We start from the raw sequence: 21,798 nt of genomic DNA, 5'->3' as shown, positions 1-21,798 counted from the left end.
GGCCAGGGACCGCGCGGTCTATGGGAAGTCCAAGAGGCACCGAGCTATCGTCTCCGCTACCCTCAGACCCCAGAGGAGAGAGCTGTTCCGCCCCCGTGTTCCGGGTCCATTGAGAGCGGCGCCGACTTTCTGTTGTGATAGACCGACGGACGGAGGCCAGGCAGCCGGGTCGTGGTGGGGTGAGGAAGAGAGGCCCGATGGGGAGGGTCACGGCGAATTCTGGGATGGCTGAAAGAAGCCAGGTGTAATTCTGCCTTCCTGGATCTCTAAAGGTAGCTTCACCTGGCCGCTTTATTCAGAGCCAGGTGACGGTGCACCGCCGAAAGGGGAGGGACGAGTCACAGCGACCGTGAAGATTGAGCGACTCCGTTCAGTCGAGGAGGTATGGGTGAAGTCAAAGAATGGGAGTGCTGAGTGACAGGGTGAGGGCCCAGAGCGGCAGAGAGTGAACAGTGAAAAGATGGTATGGAAATGTGATTGTTACAAATGCATAAAAGCTGAAAGGCCTTGGACCTTCACACATGTCCTATTTTATAGATAACGTTCCATGAATTACGACGAATATTAAAGTTGATTACTTTTTTATCAAATATCACCAGACTATCAGTATACGTCTAGAGGATCCTGACACAAAAACGGATGACTGATGAGACACAGAAAAAAAAATGTGAGCTGTCTCCAACAGCGACAGACCCAGCTGACGTCATAAATCCAGCAATGAATGTCTGACGAACTGCGACTAATCCCTGCCGACTGCGGACGGTTTTTTATCCGGCCCGGTGAGTTTATGACGGCGACCAGACTGATCCCGGCGGTCTCCGTTCGGGGCCAGTGACGTCATCAACACCTGCAGGTCACCGACCCCGGCAGACGGCGGCAGTGGATGAAGCGGCCCTAAAAACCCGGCCCGGCTGACCCCGGCTGCGGGCCGGTGTGTAGGTCGGCGGGGCGGGTGGGATGGGTGGTGGTGGGGGGGGGGGGGACATCCACTGTCCACCGCCCTACTCGTCCACTGTCCACCGCTCCACTATCGCACTGGGTCACGTTGTCAACGGACTTCGTCCACATGATGCAACCGATGCCAACTGTCTACCGCCTACCGTCCACTGCACCCACCGTACGTCTTTCGCGACCACCATCGCTGGCCCGCCATCACATCAACACCTCTAGACCACAGTGAGGACAGAGCGACCCCATACGACCGCCCTGCACCGGGTCACCACGCTGTCAGCAGCGATACCGGGGCGACACTGCGACCCGACATACCAGAGGAGTCACAGGGTGATTGAATACCCCCGTGACGCACTGCGAGGTAACCGCACACAATGCTGGCTCTGAGCGGTGCCAGGGACGAGTGGTTGATGAGCGTACCGCCTGGCACTGGTCCTAGCGCTCCCGGAAACGACGAGGAGCCAGGAGGGATTGGCCGCCCAAGAGAGCCGACTGATGACTGTCACATGGCTGTCACATGGACCGTCATCTGACTATCAGTTGGCTGTCACTCCGGCTGTCACACGGGAGTTTTACGGACCGTCATCCAAGACGAGGTGCGTTGATCCCCAGATTCCGTAGAAGGTCGCTCCAGTTCCACACATCAGCAAACGGGCCGGGTGCGAGGGCAGTGCACCATACCCGTCCGAAAACCAGTTCAACAACGGAACTGACCACCGATGGGCCCGGTGGAGCGGAAGTGGTCGCGCACCTAACCGACGTGACCGAGCGAGCGGTAGTGGTCACACTCGACCGACCGGCTGACTGACCGGACGGGCGGGTGGGTGGGTGGACGTCTGGCTAGTGACCAGCCGGTCGGCCGGACGTTTCGCTGCAGCCGGTGACCGACCGTGCCTGTAACAGTGGCCGAGCGACCGATATCTGTCCGTCCGACCGGACCAGCGCCGCCGGCCGATCGCAGCCGGTGCAACGGGCGCTGTGCAACGAGCGCAGTGCGACTTACCGGGCGGGCTATCGCGTGCTGAGAGGCTGTGTGGTGTCAGCGGTGACGATGACGGCAAGGAGGTCAGATCATCTGCCGTCATCGGCGGTGACAGGGCACCACTGTACGACCGTAAACAATGAAATGGCATGTCGAGTCGGCACTTTGGCTCGGCTATGCCTACTAACGCTCGGCTATCCAGACTATCACAACGGCATGGCACCAATGCAAGACGTGTGCGACACCAGGGCTCGCCGGAAACCTGCCAGCGCTGTGACGCACAAGCCCAGCTCGGCGGTCACCGCCCCGACATTCCGACCGTCCATCTTGCTGTCGGCGGCGGAAGGTCAGGTCCGTTTGAGCCCAGAGCTGGCGGCCATCCAGACGCATACCTGCAGGCTCACTCCAAAGCCCGAAGCCCCGCGCATGGCTTCGTGCCCGGGAAGCCGTCGAAGTTGACCTTTTCTCAATTCGGTGTCCGTTTATATGGCTGGTACGTGCCGATCTGCGGGACAGGATTCATTTCTCACCCATTATTGGCACCTTGTATAAAGAACAAAGGCGCGAGTCTGTGTTAAATTTGGCGGCCCACCTCGCTCCTGACCCATATTTGCGGCTCGTGACGGCGCTTCTGACTCGGCGTTTCGATAGCCGCACTCGGAGCGTGATGCCCCACACGGCTCTCTGGCGATCTCCGTGTCTGAGCTCCGCGTCCCACCCCGCCTCCTGTCCATGGCTGGCACGACGGCCCGAATCTGGTGGCGTCTCCGCCCCACCCTGCGCCAGATGGACCACTCGCTGTGAGGTGCAGCGTGCAGGTCGAGTCAGGCGCCTCTCCTTGCACCACCCGGCCGGCCGCGCCCGGTGCTGACCCATTTGGCGTCGGGCGGAGCCGCCACCGAGCCTCCACCGAGCCTCGGCCGCCTGTCATGGACGGGTCCTGCTGCAACCCGCCGCCCGCCGCCGGCCGACTGTCGGTCGTGACCCGTATTCAGGCCGGCCGGCCGGCCGGCGCGGCGGTCGGCAGCGCGCGATGGCCTGAGAACGCTGCCCGGCTGACCGCCGCCGCGCGTGCCGGGCCGAGCCGGGCCGGGCTGGCCCCGGCGCACAGTGGGAGCTCGGTGGGTCATACAAAGGCGGCATACGGGAAGAGAGCGAAACAGGGCGCCCGGCAGGGGTCCACGGCTCCAAGGGGAGCTCAGGGTTATGAGGGCGGGGCGCAGACTCACGTCGAGAGAACAATGTGTGGTAGTGAGAGAGAGAAGCGTCTCGTCAAGGGATTATGGGTATCCGTTTTCAGTTCACGATGATCACAAATTACAAAGAACACAGAACGGCTGCGTTATGCGATTATGCATCGAATGGAGGGCTCCAGTGCTCCTCCCAGGTCAAAGCAGGTGTGGGGTGTTCCAGTTACGGCTCACGGTAACTGTCGGTGCTTTGTCGTGCATCTCTGGAACCAGTAACAACCAGTAGTCACCATCCCATCATCCGTAAACCACGACCTTAAAAAGGCAGCAGCTGCGGCACCCGCAGCAGCTGCTAAAACCGCTCCAGACGATCACCGGCGGCTGGTAGAACCAATAACTGCATCCGTCGTCGCCAACTGAGCCCACCACCGGCACACGTCACCAATAAATCTCGGCAATCGCGCGGGGCCACTGAACGCGACCTGTGCGCCGGCACGTGCGGTGGCGCCGACCGGTCCGCGCCGGACGGTGTGCGTGACGAGCGTCCGACCGGCCCGGACAGACCGGTACGACACACAAACACGCACGTGCGGGTGGAATCAGCTCTCTGAGAGCCTTCTGTGTGTCTGTCGCTGAGCAGAGGACGGAGGATATCGCTATCGCCCCAGGCGCTGGGATAAGAGTGGCCAGTGACACGAACAATGACACATACGGCGACACGGCCAGTGACACAGACGGCGACACGGCCAGTGACACACGGCGACGCGGCCAGTGACACAGACGGCGACGCGGCCAGTGACACGGACAATGACACAGACGGCCGCACGGCCAGTGACACAGACGGCGACACGGCCAGTGACACGGCCAGTGACACACGGCGACACGGCCAGTGACACAGACGGCGACGCGACCAGTGACACACGGTGGTCGCACACGACACGCTCGGCGCGGCCACACGAAGTCACCGTGGTCGCCCTGGACACGGAGCCGCGGCGGAGCGGAGCGGGCGCTGGCCGGGCCGTGACGACCGGCCTCCCCCACCGCCGCGCCGTGCCCGGACCGTGCTGTAATGACGGCCAGACGGCGGAAATGAGCCGCCCTGGGCCCGGACAGGTGCGCCCCGAGACCAATTTGCCGAGCCGCCGAGCGGCCGTGTGGATGGATCGGCGCCACTGAGGTTGACGGCCGATGACAGGAGGGCCGAGGGAGAGCGCATACTGCGGGCGCGGGTAAGTGGGGAGTCAGACACCGGGAAGAGACAAGGACACATGGAGATAGAAGCGCTTAGATGATCAGGCTACCGCTAAATCGGAACTTTGGCAGCATAGTTGTTTTTCGCGATAATTAAAGAAATATCTGCCCTTTGTCCACGGGTGACAAGAACAGGGAACTCCGTTGAGGCCACTTGGATTGTCTTGCGGGCTGTCATGCTAGCAATTAGGAAACGAACACAAAGACCGTTTACACTATCAACATCTGATGAAATGCTATTCTAATGTTGAGTGCCGGAGCGCGTCCAAGGCCAACAGAGTGCAGGACGGCTGCTGGCCGGTGGGGGGGGGGGGGAGGGGTGGAGTGACGTTGAGGTCAGGGCGGTGACGGGTTGGTACTGGCACAGCCGCAGATTACCAGTGTGTTGTCATTGGCGGACGCCGGGAATGTCACAGGCAGTTGCCGGGGATGATCCCGGTCAATGCGGCCCGTATACCGGCGATCTGCGTCCCCGGCGGCGGCGCCACTGAAGTCCACCGAGAGATGTTTGTGCTGGCCGGACCCGAAGGTCAGGCCGCGGATCAGAGAGGGTATTTTCGTCACGGTCGCTGTCGGCTAACCCGTTTTAGCTATCGACATGCCGCACTTGGCGCCGGGATTTGCAGGATTTGCCCCGGTCCCTGCTAAAACAGAGTTGTGCAACACTGAGCTGCATTTGGAATCACTGAGTCCTGAGCAGGGTGTGGCAACCAGGAGCCTCCTTTGCTGATCCTTTCTCACCGAAACTTTTCTCAACACTCGCGCTTACTGTGGAAACAAACCAGCTCCGAACTCGTCCTGGATTTATGCTGAAACTCACTCCTGAGTAGGACACGCTGTAGCAACCCTCTCCGAGTTAACCTCCGCCCCTGCAGTCCATGACAAGCCGTGTAACCTGAGCTGCCTGACCGGCCCTGATACCGCCCGGCGCCCTCTGACCGGCGCACAGTGGGCCGATATGCCATTCTAGCGCGACAGGGCCTGAATCTTCGAACGGAACCCTTGGTTTTTCGCGAGTAATTCACGTAAAAAGCGGCCGATCGCAACGAAACTTTCAGTACCCTCGCGATAACTACTTTTACAGCTAAGCTGAAAATTTCATGACCCTGACCTTCATGATCTTTGACCTGTGACCTTCTTTCAAGACCATGTTTGGCCGGAATCGCGATTCAGCGTATGTCGGCTCGCATTAGCCGCGGGTTTGCAGTCTTTTCTTGGTTTAAAGCGTTCAAACATGGGATATTATGTTGCTCCCATGCATTAGAATGGGTGTCAAGGTCACCAGAAGGTCAGGTAAGGTCATTGATCTTTGATGACCTTGGTTCACTTTTTCGAGTTTTACATGTTTGTAGGCTAGTTTTTGGAGCTGAATTCGAATCTAGCAACCATTTGAACATTTACTATGTAGCTTTGGTGCCTTCGTAACATGTTACAAAGCTGTCAGAGGCGGTTGCCACCTACTGCAAATACCCGGCAAAACCCTTACTAGTTGACCTGACCTGACCTGACCCGACCTGGCCTAAATGTATGAAGACATCATCTATGACCGTAAATAATATTATATTCGTGATCAGCACCCAAAAAACCCATAGCAGCCACCCTTTACGACGTTCTAACAGGTCCCGATTTTCCCGACTTTTGGGTCATTGACCTGACCTGGAAGGTCAATCGATGACCTAGGACCTTACAATTGGGTATCATCAGCTTCCTCTTGTCACGGGCAACACGCTCGTCTTTCCGCGAAGCTCTAGCTCGATCAGGGGCGAAACGGCGGGGGGTCCAACGGACCCCTTCTATAGGTACGTTCGCGGCTGGAAAAACACCACTAGGGGCGAGGGTTAAGCCAAATCTGAGGGCTTATTTCAGAAAGACCGCTAAAAGAGCAATTGAATGCACTTTTCCGCAACGATGTAGCTCTATTGGTCCCCGATGTAAGAGCCGGTTTTCGATAAATGTTGATAAATGCAACATTCTACCTTTGATGACCTCTGGTGACGTGACCTTTGACCTGACCTAGAAATGACTAATTACTCCATCTGGAATTTCGGGCGCTCTTTCGAATGCCACTTACTACGTGTCGCTATGTGGCCCAAGAGCCGAGTTAGAAGGGGAGTGTTCAATCAACACCTCCCGGCCCGGCGCGTTTGACGCCGAGCACCGGTCCGGCGCGGGTTGATGTTTGGCTGCTACATCCAAAGTCGCAAAAAGTCGCAAAAAATGACTGTCGGATCTTGTAGTGCAATGAATCATTGACATGTAGCGAGATTTTCGAAGCGGTACTCTGCGGTACTTTTTTTAAAGTCTATTTGTGTGTGACATCAATTATGTGAAACTGTATTTTCGTCTTTAAATCTTTGCGGTGCCAATACATCATAACCAAGTAAGAGTTCGCCATTTCCATGTGGTTATGTGTGTTCTGCAGACCCGGAGCTATCGTTTGATGTATATAAATGTGGAATTCCTCCTCAAATTGTGATTGTTTTCGTGGATCAAAGATACGTTGTCGAAGAGTGCGGGGGACGAGTTCGGTCCAAACGATTCCGAAGTTCGTGTTTAAGCTGAGTTTTCGCCATGAAATAGCAATTGTGTTGGAAAACAAAGACCACAGCAATGTAGTATGATCATATTTGAACAAATTGGTATAGGTTTCATTGCACATCCACGAAGTTCGATTTTTTTACCCATGTCGTGCTAGACCTGGCGATCGGCCCTGTGTGCGGCGGTGGGTGGACCGGTCCCTGGTGGGTCTCTCCATCACCCACCCGTCTCCCGGGTCACCAGCCGTGACCCGACTGGGCCGCCGCCGCCTCCCCAGTGTCGCCGTAATCAGCGGTGGCCATTGTTACCACGGCGGCCCGGGACGACGCCCGTGATATGGAGGGCATGGGGAGCGGTATGGAGCGGTAACGCACGGCACGGCACGACGCTGAGTGGCACGACACGGAATGGGATATGCGCCAGGTCACGGGCAGCACGGAGTGGCACGGCACGGAACGACACGGAAGGAGAGGATTTGAATTATTACCGGAGGCCATAGTAACAACCACAGAGTGGACGGCACAATGTGGTGACTGATACAAACCACAGCTAACCAGAAGCACAAGACACGCTATATGACGTTGTATCATAGTTGATTTGAGACGCAGAACACTGCTGAGGATGTGGTGATTGCGATGAGCGCATTGGTGTGATTAGATGAACTGACAGGCATCTATTCGTCCGTGAGATTACAGGCTATTTGTCCCGGGTATTATTTCACCGCTTAAACCGACCCCTCCCTTGTTTTCCTCTCATCCGGATTAAAACAAGTCGCAGTCTGACGGCCAAATATTCCGTTTCCGGCCAAACTGTCGGATGTTGTGCCCATCCTCTCGCTAATAAGCTTTAGCCGCGCCGGGACAAGAGCAGCAACACCTGTTCTGCGGGAGTGGCGGCGGCGAATCGGCCGTCATCCTCTCAGACGGCGCTCCCTGAATGCCGCTGCCGTCATCACGCCGTCATCATTGTCCGACCGGTTCATCTCAGCCGCTCCTAGTCAGAGCCACTCTGGCGATGTGATTAGGGTCGGTTCCCACGGTCGGCACTGCTGGGGAGGTTGCCAGGGAGGTTGTCAGGGAGGATGCCAGGGAGGTTGTCAGGGAGGTTGCCAGGGAGGCTGTCAGACTGAAACTGTCAGGGAGACTACCAGACTGGAACTGTCAGGAGTTGTCGCCTGTCACCGTGTGTGAGTTAGCGGGGTGACCCGATGAACCTCCCGTGGTGACACCGCACAGCGCTGTCTAGAGCGCACAGTGAACCGATGTTTATGAACACGGGTCACCGGTAGACCGGTCGGTGGGTTCGAATGGAGTGATAAACGAGGCGCTCGGTAGAAGGTCGCAGGCTGTTTATATACATATCTAGAAAATGTTTGAACATCGCACCGAAAATAACGGCAGTGCAAGTGATCAATTCTGGGGAGTAAGATGTCACAAAGTTGACAAACCTGGCTGGCCAGTTTATCAAGATAATTCGTAGAATCGAGTTTTATCAACGAACGTTTCCCGGCAGAACGCTCTGTAACACCAGTGTTTACTGTTTCAACACAGCTGACGGCGAGAATTAGATTTATTACCGTAGACCTCTGCAATCTGCATATCAGTGAATGGGCACGACAGAGGTCTGTGCTCAGACAGTCGTTGAAACAAATTTTTTTTTTTCATAAAACGGACAAACAGCCTAAAAAGGTAACCATAAATTTTACAACAGCCCCAATCACCGATAATGCATCTTTACATTGTCTTGGAAATCGAAAATGAAAACAGTAGACGTGACAAAATATTATTAAATGTCAATCAATTTCTGAAGACCTTTCACAGACTATACAAATCTCAACATCAATGTTAAAATAGTCACCATCAAGTGGTCGTTTTTTTTGCGAGTACCCAATGCTCCCTGTGACCCCTGCAGTGAGCGTGATAAGCGGATTTCCCGCAGTGACCTGTCCTGTATGGAGCAGCTGCCATTCGACAGGTATGGTATATCACCAAACCGGCATCGTTCACCCCGCGTCCGGTCCCGTTATCGGCGCCGACAGTTGCACAATCGCTTCTGTCCGAGCCACTGTGCGGGGTACAGAGAGATGGGAGAGGAGACGGCCTTGTGTCGGGCAGGTTTGCACTGAACTCGGTACTAAAGGACCGAGTCGGGCGGTGCTGAACGGCAGAGAAACTACAACGGGACTGACCGACATTAGGGCGAAATACATAGTGCTGCGCCGTCTATACTATGTAGAATATGAGCCAAGAATTCAACTGTAAGACAATACTCGAGGAATAAGCATGGTCTGCAAATAATAGTATCAGATCTTGCCAAACCATAGTCGAACAATTCAACAATACCAGACCACAATGCAATGTCACCAATACGCATGCAGCCAGCAGTTACCTGAGGTCATTAAATAATGTAAAACACAGCTATTGTCCTCTTGCTTGAAAAAATCACAAACGCGCAGTCTCCAAATAAAAACCTTGGTTTTACAATAGTGTTGTGTGCAAACTTCAAGAACGAATGTCGGGAAAATGATACCCATTCTTCGCGCTGTGCCAACGCAATTATCGCCATTTCATTCGGTCGCCCTCGAGTGCGCTGCGCGGAGTCATCGCGAGTCGCCTTGACTCCGTGTGACCCGGCGTGACTCGGCCGGGGCGGACCCTCACGTCTCAGAGTCGGACCCGGAAGCGGAACGCCGGTCGTCGCTCCGTGAGAGCCATCGGAGCCCTCCCAACAGCCCTCCCACGCCATCGTGAACGCATGTCGCCGCCACTTCTGTCACAGCAGTCAGCACAAAACGGTCTCCGCGCCCGTGACTCTGAGAAAAGGGCGCTTCCGCTCGAGACGGTCGCCAAAGCGCGGACAAAGCTCTCTCGGTCACGCCAGTTGACCCCCATGCCATCTGCAATGCTAAACGGACCGCTCTTGTGAGAGTCATTCGCAGGTCACATGCACGGGGTCGTCGGCGTACGAGAGCATGCGATTATTTTGTCGAGTAATTGCGGTTGCGCTTGGAAGGAATAACGGTGTGTGCTTGTGTACGCTCGTGAATGAGCCATTGTTGAAACGAAAGGTAGTTTGCTGTCATATTCACAAGCGTCACCCGTTGCAGTATTGTCCTTCAGTCGCGGTATAGCTGGTTAAATTTCACATTTTCACGTAACGCCAAATACTGAGTGTCGTTCGCGGAAAACGGCGAGCTCAACGTAAAAAAAAAACGTGGAAACATGCTATCAAGCCAGTCAAATCAACAGGTAGCTGTTGTTACTAATATCTCGATAAGAATAATTACAACATGTAACATCAAACAAGCCCTCGTAACATCAAATTAGGTACATGCCACTATATCAATGTACCACCACGGAAAATGTCAACGCCGGTGCCAATCTGCCAATAAAACACCCTCAGGACGCCCAAATATTCCCGATTTGGCCAAAAGACCACATTCCACTCCGATTGGCGCCCACCTCGCCCCATAAAATGACAGCTGGAATTTCAGAAAGACTGCCCGCCATACGGACCGGTGCGGCGCCGTCCCGCCCGTCATGACCCGACATTATCCCGGCCAGCCGAAGGCCGTCTGGGCTCGGCTGACCCCGAGGTCACGCCGACAGGTCACCGACCCTCGGTGACGCAGCAGTGTCACCCCCGGTCACACGCAGAGTGATCCAGATGACGGGCGGAGGCACTGAGAGCGGGCACCGACCCGGCACTCATGGCCGGCCGCCCGCCAACCCAAACTAACACCGTCACCTCCGCGCGACGGGCGGACACCTCGCTAACGCCTCCGAGCCAATCCAAACTGGCACCGTCACCCCGGCGAGTGGATCCAGCGCCCCGTCGGCGCCCCGGCGTCCAACCAGAGCTCATTTGTCACCTCGTCAGCGCTGCTCTGACGCCCTGTTAACGCATCTGGAGTCATCCGGAACAACTTTATCGGCTGACATGAGCTGGCGGGGAGCCGAGGCCCACAGTCGGAGCCAACAAACTGCCCTGACGTTTTCAAAACAGGCTGCCAGGTCGTGATGCCTCACCAGTCCGGAAGGATTTGCATTAAATCCAGATTGAAGAGTCGCCCTCGAGGGTTCCAATCGAGTCAGGCTGAATCATTACCGTGTGGCCATATAAGCTGAGTCGCCTTGGAGGATGGAGGGTATACCACGTGCCGGCCCGAGTTCCAACCTCTACCGCATGGTATGCGCAATCAGACGGCATCAGAGGTTCTTCCAGTAATGAGGAAAGGCGGTCATGGGAATGCCCTACGTTGAAGGCCGTGAATCTATGGGATCGTGTACATTGTGTTTTAAGTTGCAGCTTCGAATCTGTAAGATATAAGGCATACCAGCTCCAGCATATCCTAGCCACATCCAATTAGAGCCAAAAAGCTATCCCGCTGCCGTCGAGACATATTTTCAACACCTGTGAACCCACGGCTCTGCGTACGCATATCACTCAACGGCATGTGCCCTAGCTGTCGACCCTGCTGACCTAGCTACCGACCCAGCTACCGTCCCTACTACCTGACCCAGGTGACCTAGCTGCCAGTCGGAGCGACCCGGCGCACACCCAGGACAGAAGTGGAGCGGAACTCGTCAACTGGCGCCCCTGCACCGCGCACCGGCGCCCGGCGGGAACGGACGAGCCTGATTAACCACTCAGAGCTAACGACTGCCCGCTCCGCCGACAGACCCGCTATGCCGGGTGACCCGGTCCGCGGAGTCGCGGGGTGCTCAGCGCTCTCCGTCCGCGACCTGAGTCCTGCAAGGATGACAGGCCGGGCAATGAGAGCTGCTTACGGCCAGTGAGGGCTCCGGTAGCAGCTATGTATGTGGGAGTGGTAAGCTCTGAAGATAGTTAATCGGACTGATTACCTCCGTCAGGCCGGGACTCCGGGAGCAGCTGCAGGGCAGGATTCGGCGGGCGGGCACCGCGGGGCAGTTAATCCGGGGTGTGCTCCGGGCTCGGGCAGCCGCTGAAGATCCGGCAGGCTGGTTAATCAGGGTGCTCGCCCCAGTCCGAAGCCGCAGTGATTCCGGCCGAACCCAGTTCATCAGTAGCAGCAGCGGGCGGCGCGGCGCGTGTCTCGGTCGGGGGCCGCCACCGTGCGCCGGCCCGGCACGCGCGCAGCGTCCGGTCGGTTCGTTAGACGCACCATCTCTGCATGTCAATGGCACAGCACAGCGCTCCTCCACCGCACAGTAGAGGAGCCGAGCTCCCCAGAGCACAAGACGAATTAAATTGAGCCGTCAGTCGACCGCTGACCTGCCGACTACCAAGTAAGGAGGCGATCTGTCGAAACGGGTCAAATCTCCTCAGACATCGCCCCAGACATCGCTATCGCCCGGAGCCGATCGGGCCGATCACCAAGGCCATCGTATCGCCCGGGCCGGCCAATGTTGTTACAAAATCCGCCGTAATCCGATCGCCGTGGATGTGACCGCTTATCGGAGCCGCGTGTCCCCGAGGGCAGGTGGAATGCTCTGATGTAATTATTTATGCGAACGTCTGTCCCGCTGCTGTCGGGGCCGATCTGCACGGTCCCGATGGTCCGTCAGTCGCGTATCGCCAATCGGGAGCGCCCTATCGGCGCTGGAGCCAGCTCGGGCGACTTCTGTGAACGGGAGCTCGTCCTGACGGCGACACGGGCCTGGTGGGGGCGGGGACCGCTTGGTAACACGTGAACGGAGGGCGACGAAAGAACGGGCTCAGGAGTTTTTATCAGCGCAGGCGGCGGCCGTGGCTGGATCACGGACGTCGACACGATACAATCAAATCAGCGTTGTTTTACATAGTGAAGGTACTGGCCACATAAACTCCTTTGGATGGCTCCGATAAAGCAAATGTCCAGCGTTGTACACGATATAAATTCACAGCTTTGCGGGCTCATTGCTCATCAATTCGGCTTAGGCGTCATATCCTGGTGTCAGCTTTGCCGTACATGAAGGGTAAGGTCCGTTAAGCTATAGAACATTGCCGTTTCTTTGTGGGCGGAATCAACTGTAATAGGGTCTGAGCTCTGTTGGCGACCCCTGAGTCGCGGGGTTCAGTGTTCGCACCAAAGAACATGAGCTACGACCCCGGCTATGCAGTGATTCACAATTAACACCAAGTTAACACGAACGATGATTAAATGTAAATGGGTGTGATAATTGCTGGGAAGACTTTGACCGGAGACCCGAGTAACAGCGGCGAGCGTTCAAAGACCAAACATCCTCAGTTGAGAGTGCAGAGATTAGCTGAACTTCGTCGAAATGATGTCACAGCTAATTTACCGTTAGTAACTCTGGAGTAATTTCGATTTATTATCTTGTTTTGTAATACGATTTATTCGATTTATAATGAGGCTTGTTTCCAATTATCCATTATGTCAGTGACTTCGATGAATTTAGCGACTTATGGTGATAATTAATCGATTTTAACATGAACCTCCATGCTGAGGTCATTTGGTGATTTGCAACTGCGATTTAATGTAGCAATCTGCAGTTATTTGCCCACGAGGCACTTTCTACCTGTCACGCGCATGGGGGACGATGAACTCAACTTCCTGCCCAAGCCAATAACCCACAGGGATTACATACCCGATAGGCCAATTACTGGCTATCGTTTTCCATTCCGTGACCGAAAAATGCGTCATTGTCTGCCGTGTAAGCCCATTGAATGTGCTACTGTCGGAGGCATGCCCGCGCCGCGCCCGTACTGAAACAATGCCATACCGCGCTCCTACGGTAGGCACCCTAGATTGGGATCATTCTGATGTCATGGGAGGCAGACACAGAGTCAGGACTACCTACTGCACAGTGCACAGCCTGCATGCGCTCGTGTAATTCATGGCATGCAAAAATCAAACCCATGCCAAGCTCGGACCATACAGAAATGCAGCACGTCTTAATCAGCGTTTGTTGCGCAGGAAGTCATTTGTTGATTGGGAAAAACTCACGGCTGGGCAAAACAATTAGTGTTTTTGCGGTGTTTCGTGACGTTGTTGTGAAATCGCCGTGCAGATGACCTTTGTTTATGTGTTGGCGAGACCAGAGTCGGCACCAGGCGTTATTTCACGGTTTGTTTGCCCCACTTTTACAAATGTTATTAATGTAGAATTACTAATTTGAGGACAAGGTCACCATCTGCACCACGCCGGGCTACGTCCTGACCGACAAATAAAAACAAACAGAGAGCCTGGAACAATAAACGGAAAATAAAGTCTGGCGACGAAGTGCATGCTGCAAATACCGAGAAGCATTTCGCACTTTCAACGCCGATGGCCTCGCTCAAAAGCACACAAAAACGTAATAACATTTACTGATTACTTTATCCAGCTTCAAGCATTTCCACTTTTGCCTTCTTCTAAACATACCGTAACAAAATTAAGATAATGCAACTCAAAAATAACGATAAAATCGTCTACGCTCAGGGCGATAAACGTAGTTCCACAAGAACGATAACCGTCGCTACACCACGGCCGTCGTCTGTTTAAGGCGGTGTAAATTTTCCTGCCTGTTGACGCATAGACGCCTTTCACTTTCTCAGTTATCCTTGCACGGCGGTGGAGTGGTTGGTAGAGGTGCGCCTCTCGGCCTTTTCATCACCTCAGTCCGGCGATACACCGGACCGGGGTCAGGGGGCCGCGCCGGCGTGGCGTCGGCATTGTCCGCAGATGACTGGCCAATATCTGCCTGTTGTCCCGTTCCCTTCCTGCCAGCCCGTGCTGTCGGCAAGGCACAGGCTGACTGACTGTGACTCTCTGAGGTCTTCAGGTTTCCCAGCCGACCTTGTCTCCATCGCGCCCGCCTCTACACATTGCAATGCGGTGCACTGCATGGCAATGCATAGAGGCGGGCACATGTGCAGTGCAGTGCACAAGCTCCGCATTCCGACATCTCGACATCTCTCTATCTCCTGTCTGAGTCGAGAGGCGGACAGGAACCCCAGACTTCAGCCACCATGTCCGGGTCTGTCCCGGTCAGCAGCCGAGCCCACAGGCGGCTGAGCTGCCCCGGTAGCCAGAGCTCCCACAAACTCCATCCGGCGCTATGTCCCGGGACAGGGTGGAGCAGGACGCTCCGGGACGGGACACGACGGGACAGGGTTGGGACGGAAGTGCCTGACGTGCCGGCCCGGCTGTGGCACACCTGTCCGCCCGCTCCTGCGTCCACCATCGGCTCAGTGCAGCCGACCTGCGTCCCTCGGAGCCACCGGAGCGCGGTATAGACCGCCCCGACATGGCAGGTTGCATGGTACGGGACCAAGGCCAGCCGGCCGACCGGGAGGGGAGGGGAGGGAGGGGGAGGGACGCCAGGTGATCTCCGTCAGAGGGACTGACCGAGGCCAGAGGAGCGAGCGATGAAGGACGGAACGACAGGAGACAGGTGGGCAGCAGAGAGGGAGGAGGAAAATAGACCGAAGAGACCCGGTCGACAGATGGAGACGGAAAGTCAGGGAGAGCCAAAAAGTACAACAGATACAAATTACACACGTGGCGAAGGGCTCGCAGTGGTAACTAAGCAGATATGGCCGACTGAGATGAGTCAGAAATCAGGAGAACGCCTCAGAGATGCTAGTGGATAAGACGGTTAAAAGCATATGATGGATAATAAAAAATATATCCCATGCAACCGTTTATATAACAGGGAGAACGGAATCAGTCAAAATCGACGCTATACCGACGATATCGGCAGTAATGTAAACGAAAGCGGCATAAGCGGGTCGGTCACTAATTGGTCACTGACTAGTCGCTGACTAGCCTTCTGTTACCAGGCCACTACTGTGACTAACGCCAATCCACCCCGCCTTCCGAGTGTATCCAGTATCGACGCGTTCAGCCGCACGCTCCCAAGCCGGCAGCAGGACTAGCGTGACTCGTGAGTCACGGCCGTGAGTCACGACTCTGACCACGGAGTCACAGTGGCGCGGCGCCCTTCGGACCACATCAGACAGACTAGGGGCGGTGGCCGGGACCTGGGCCGACATTGGCACGGTCGACTGCCGTCCGCACCTGTCGGTAGGGCGTCCCGACCGCAGAGCGCCCCGCCCTGTCCCGCCCCAGTCGAAAGCGGAGCCTCCCTCGGCTGAGGGAACTCTGAGGGCCAGTCTGAGGACTGTCGGGATGTCAGTAGGGGATGTCAAAAACTGCCGTGGTGTTTGGGTGGGAGGGATTCCTCACGAACGATTCATGAACGATAACACTAGAAGACAGAAGACACGGACTCCGGTTCCAAGTGAGACACTGAAGGACATTGATGACGGAAGAGACGCTAGCTGATGACTAATCTAATATCATAACAGAGCCAGAGAGGTTGTAACACGCCACGTGCTCATAGCGACAAACAGGGGCCGGGGGTCCTCTAAGTCACGGAGGGGCGAGCTCGAGTCACGGTCCGGGAAACAGCCGTGACCGGGGGAAGGACGGCTGGGGTCACGGTCCAGAGAGCCGCCGTGACTGGGGGACGGCGAGGGACGGAGCGTGGAAGATGGAGGACGGAGACCGGTAGTGGAGGATCACGAACCCCGCCCGGCGTCACGATATGTCACGGTAACCCTATCGGCGACAGGGCCTCTGACCATACTCCGCGGCCGGCGGCAGCCAATCTCAGAAATAAGGTGTAGGTTTAACCCTCGCCGGACCTATTGGTTTTCTACATACGCGCCGGCCGAGGGGGGGGGGGGCGGGTACGACCCCCCTCGCCGTTTCGCCCCTGGTGGAGCTAGCGCGTCGCGGAAAAAACGAGCGTGTGCGCCGTTACGAGACGCAGAGATTGGTACCCGATTTTAAGGTCCTAGGTCAACCGGTGACCTCTGAGGTCAGGTCAAGTGCCCCAAGGTACGGTTCAGTTTTTGGTGAATAACTTCGCAAAAAACGGCCGCAGAGCGCCGATTTTGGCAGCATCGTGTTCGTCTCGCTCAGGCGCGTCGAATGATATACTTTTTGTCCGGGTCAGGTCAACTTGGGGTGTTGACCTCAGGTCAAGGTCAGGTCAGCACCCCCAGGTCACGAAGTTGGTCGAAAGAGGTCATGTCGCATATCATTCGATTCGGCAGGTCTTCCTGAGTCCATTGGTGGCTTTCCCGACTCGCTAGCACAATTTGATCAAGAGTTATTGACGAAAAACTAATATGACCTTGATGACGTCATAAATGACGTCACGCAAGGTCAACATTGTAAAAGTGACGCATCTAACATTGCAAGGAGTGCATAAAATCACGATTCTGTGTGCTTGAGATAGTTGGAGATCGTTCCCGGCGCCAGAATAGCAGTTTTCATTTTTCCCCATTGACTTATAATGGTGAGGTCACGAAAATGACCTGACCTCATATGACCTTTAGGAAAAATCCGAGATATACAAGTTGTGGGACTCATAATGGATACTAGATCCTGCAAGTTTCATTTCCCTGTGACATCTCCTCTGGCAGTGAGGGCGTTGCGAAGTTGCGACATCTGAAGACCGTGCAGAGGTTCACTTATGACGTCATAGGTCAGTGACCTGACCTGACCCAAAAATGCGGTTGGTGTCAAAAGATGCGGCTTGGATCAAAGGTCAGGTATGCCAAGTTTCAGCTCTCTATCGCCAGCGTGTTCGGAGCTATCGCGAAAAAACCCTATGGGGGGGGGGCGGCACCCGCCCCCCCCCCTCGGCCGGCGAGGGTTAAGTCTTCGAAAAGGACGATTACATCATATAATGTACTCATCAACGTCTGTATAAGTGTAAAGACTTCTTGGAGACTGATATCCGAACTGAGCCACCGCAGCCCCTCCTTCCTCGGATCTCCGACATACCTCCGGCCAGCAACATTCCGCGCTATTGGTGACCATTCCACTACTCGACCACACCTCACACCGAATGACCGCACCCACTACCGACGCTCGGGGGCGACATTCCTCGGGTCGAGTGAGCCTCACCGGCGCTGATTGAACCCCACCACCACCATTTCTTGGACAAGTCCCAGCCCGAAGTATCAGCGATCGGTGGGGTCTAATCGGACCACACACACACCTGCCGGACATAGTAACCACAGACCACCTTCGGTTCCGGTCTTTGTGGCTACTTATCGACGATAGGACATCGATGGCATCTCCGGTCACTGAGCGTGGAGAGACACACCCTCTATAGACAGACTCAGCGCAGGAGCGACACACTCTGACTTAGGGGAAAAGTTGGCGACCTTGCGTGCAACGATCAGACGCACAAAAGCGTTGATGGATTACAAAAGGCGTATTTTTCGAGGCACGCATGGAGCGACCTGGGAAAAACAGGACACCTCCACGTTGAGCAACCAAGCCTGTGGTTGGGTGAATGAAGTTTGCGGCATTGCAGGAGGACCTCACCCGTCTGGTTCCAGCTTTCCTCTTGGACGGCCATTGTTGTGATTTTTTACTGCGCGATATTTATTGCATTTTAATAATGCCATAGAAATGTTTGAAACGAACTCAATGTCAATGTGTTACAATCAAAATACTAGTACCTATATAAAATTAACCCTTTCCTATCGGCTGCAATTTTGACAATGCTGTTGCTGCAGGCAATGATGCGACATACCTAAGTTCCCCTATGGTAGGTTTCTACGAACCCCACGACGCCACATATTACAGCCGTGCCAGACGTCTTTGGCTCCGACACCACCGCGGCGCCACTTCTGTCAGCCGGCTACCGGTCGTTCCTCGGATGCCTGCTCACAGAGCACATCACACGGTCGCACATAGACCCTGGCACCGCTCCCCGGCGGGTCTCTGTACCCCTCGTGACGTCACGGTGACGTCACTCAGGTGACTCAGCGGCGCAGGTCAGCCTGGACTGGCCGGTCGCCAGACAGGACTCGGGGCAGGAACCGGTCAGAGTGGGCGGAATGGCTAATGAGCCTCCCCTGACTCCATCGCCACTTCAGCGAAGGCGGTCATGCAATAAAGGCGTCATCGGCTAGCAGTGATGAAGCTACCGGGAAACGCCGCCCCTCCTTCGAGAGAACCCGATAACACGGACTTCGGCCTGATCGGGAGACATGTTATGTTCCAAGTCAGACAAAAGTCAGCATTGTCTACGTCAGAAGTTGCCTTGTAGCCAGCACGTTGTACAAAATGACTGGAGCGTCCGTACCAGCCAAACAAAGCCTGAAGCCACGTTCCGCATGATTCGGATCGAAGCCAAACCTCACTGAGGAAAGCGGCATCTTTGTGGTCACGGTGAATGTACCGATACCAGAAACGCTCTCCACCGGTGGAGATGGACCGTTCGGTTATACCAACTATCTCAACTCCGCCGATTATGCGGGAAGCCAACGCCAACCGCGGCTCAAATCACGACATGAAAGCAGCTCGATTTTGTGGCCGTCTCGGGGCGGATGCGAGGTGAAAGGAGTGGTCGACCGGCGCTGATAGGCTTCATTTTACGGCCGTTTTCGGTTTCGGTAGTGATGGATGACGAGCCCAGTCTTATTTGTGGTGTTACTTTCCGGGCGTCTATGGGGCGGAACTAACCCGGTAGACTTGCGTAACGTGAGGACGGATGGGTGAATGTGATGATTTGTGAGTAAAACCTCTAACACGTTGTGTTCAACCCGCTTCATATTCATGTTTGTTTCATATTCACAGCTCTTTTGGTCTGAACGGATAATTACTCACCACTTCTCGCCGCAGCAGTGCCATTTTGGCCTCCAGCGGAGTCTGCGCCTGCTCCTGTCTCCGTGTCTCCGTCTGTGTCTCCGTCTGTGTCTCCGTCTGCGCCTCCGTCAGCTCGGGCCGCGGCGCGCCCTCCTCCTGATCAGCCGTGCGGCTGTCGGTGCCGCTCTCGCGTCCACTGTCCACACTGGTCGGCCGCTCGTGCTCCTCCTCCTCTAGCAATGTCTCTCCTCGGACCGCAGGAGATTCGTCCGACTCCTCCGGTATCAGGGCAGGCCACCGTGACACCAGACGGGACTCGTAGAACCGGCGACACTGTGCGACCAGCACTGCAGTATCGTCATCCGAGTCCGAGTCGGAGTCTGACTCCGAGTCGGAGTGGTCACCGCGGACCTCAGAGTCACCGGCGGCAGAGGAGGACGGTTCAGGATCCGGTTCCGGCTCCTCCTGACCCACCAGCCGGGAGCGGATGCAGAAACTGTCGCCGTCGATCTCGATGATGCTGCTGAACTCGCTGACGTCGTGGCTGAGCGCGGCCAGCGTCGGTGACGACTCGACGGGAGGAGGAGGTGGAGGGTACGGGGGAGGGGAGGAGGGCGGCGACGGCCGCGGCGGGGGCGAGTCGAACCGACAGATGATCTGTATACCGTCCCCACTGGCCGCCGGGGCGGGGCCGGGGGTAGAAGGGGTGTCCTCCGACCCCAGACTCGCCGCACAGTCACTGTCACTACCCAGCCATGTACCACTGCCGGGCGGAGATTCACCGTTCGCCGGTGACGAGCAGTTGCCTGTCCTGAGCTCGGCGCCCTCCGCACAGTCCCCCGACGGCGGCCCGTCACCCCAGAGCGCCGCCTCGGTCGGCTGGCTCACACTGATCACCAAAGTGTCGGCCACGCGAGTGATGCTGCCGCTGCGCCGGTCCCACATGGTTCTCTTTCTGCGCCTCTCTGAGACACACACTCGCTCACTCTGGCCTGAGAATCACTGCCGTACTACACCCGCCACCATCGCACGCGCCGGTCCGGGAGACGCACGCGCCGCGCGACGTCCTAGCGACGACTGAGCGCAGGCCGGCGGACGGCGGGCGGCGCGGGCGGCTGCGGAGACTGCAGCGCCGACTGGCCGCTAACACCAGTCAGGTCGGCCCTTGGGCCAGTGCCGGGGAACGCGACGGGGAGCGAAGAAGCCATGCGCGGTGCGATCATAAAAAACTATAATCGAATAAAAAAGGAAGGAGTGTGCAACACCATCATTTATTTGGGATCGGTTCGTGCCGAGGAGGTGGTACGATTGTAACAAATCGGGACAGAAGAGGAAGCTGTAGGTACGCCGCCCTGATCAAAGCTAAAATATCAATATTCAGTTGCAGAATGCAGAAGTAAATCCAAGACGTAAATAACAATTCCTTATTCATCAATTGTTAGTATCTAAGTGATGCTCTCTTATAAAAATTATTTTCGGTATAAAAATATATATATTTATATTTTTATATAAAAATATATAAAAATATATAATTGTAATATATATTATATTAAAATTATTATCTCTTATAAAAGATAAAGCTGTTTATTACAGATGACTAGCTTCTGCTAGTGCATACAACAGACGGACTCACGAGAAACAGCACACTTCAAACCCCACAGACGACCGATCGGTGGATGAAGTCGGGCACAGTTAATGCGTCACGTTTCGGTTTATCAGCCGGCCTCAATCCGCGCCGAGATGGAGCGCCAGCTGCGGTGAAGGCTACCTCAGTCTCCCAGAAACGATGATGCCGTCCGCACGACACGCGTCTGCACTGGCCACCGCGCACGACTGCGCTGCCAAATATCACACCAGCATTGTGCACTGGTCACGACCGAGCGCTGGTCGTCCATACATCGTCCGCCCCCTCCGAGGTCCGCTTTTCGCAATGGCGCGTGTCGCGCGCTGGTCAAGGCTGCGGCTGTGTTCAGCGGTGAATTACGAGGACGGCGTCAGAGACAGACGTGCGACAGAGACAGAGATAGATAATAAAGACGATGGTATAGAGAGGTGCAGTCAGGGTGTCGACAGAACCGGCGCGGCGCGGGCAGAACCGGCGGCGCGGCGCCTGCCAGATGACGGAGAGATGGGAGAAGGGTCACGTGTCATGAGGCTGAGTGACACGAGAGGGGGAGCATAAAAGGTAGATACGGGTCAATGACTGCTGAATGGAGGCGCTTTGTTGATACTTGCGCCGTTGCGTTGCGTTTATCGTTGCATAAATGGGCATCCGATGGCATAACAATTTGATGCTTGGCTTA

At 55.7% G+C, this 21,798-nt stretch overlaps 1 protein-coding gene across 1 annotated transcript in view; it reads right to left on the bottom strand.

Moving 5' to 3' along the window:
- The window catches only part of LOC122373644 (clumping factor B-like), a 44,157-nt gene extending 23,525 nt beyond the window's left edge, over nt 1-20,632 (bottom strand). Inside the window, exon 1 of the mRNA XM_043351925.1 lies at nt 19,517-20,632. Coding sequence (XP_043207860.1) covers nt 19,517-20,440 — 924 coding nt within the window. The 5' untranslated portion in view covers nt 20,441-20,632. The remainder of the gene's footprint in view (nt 1-19,516) is intronic.
- Between the last annotated feature and the right edge of the window lie 1,166 nt (nt 20,633-21,798).

The sequence above is a fragment of the Amphibalanus amphitrite genome, unplaced genomic scaffold, assembly GCF_019059575.1.
Source record: "Amphibalanus amphitrite isolate SeventyFive unplaced genomic scaffold, NRLGWU_Aamphi_draft 001528F_arrow, whole genome shotgun sequence".
NCBI classification, from domain to species: Eukaryota; Metazoa; Arthropoda; class Thecostraca; order Balanomorpha; family Balanidae; genus Amphibalanus; species Amphibalanus amphitrite.
Note: the sequence above shows the minus strand (reverse complement) of the source record. Positions and strands in the feature narration are given on the sequence as shown.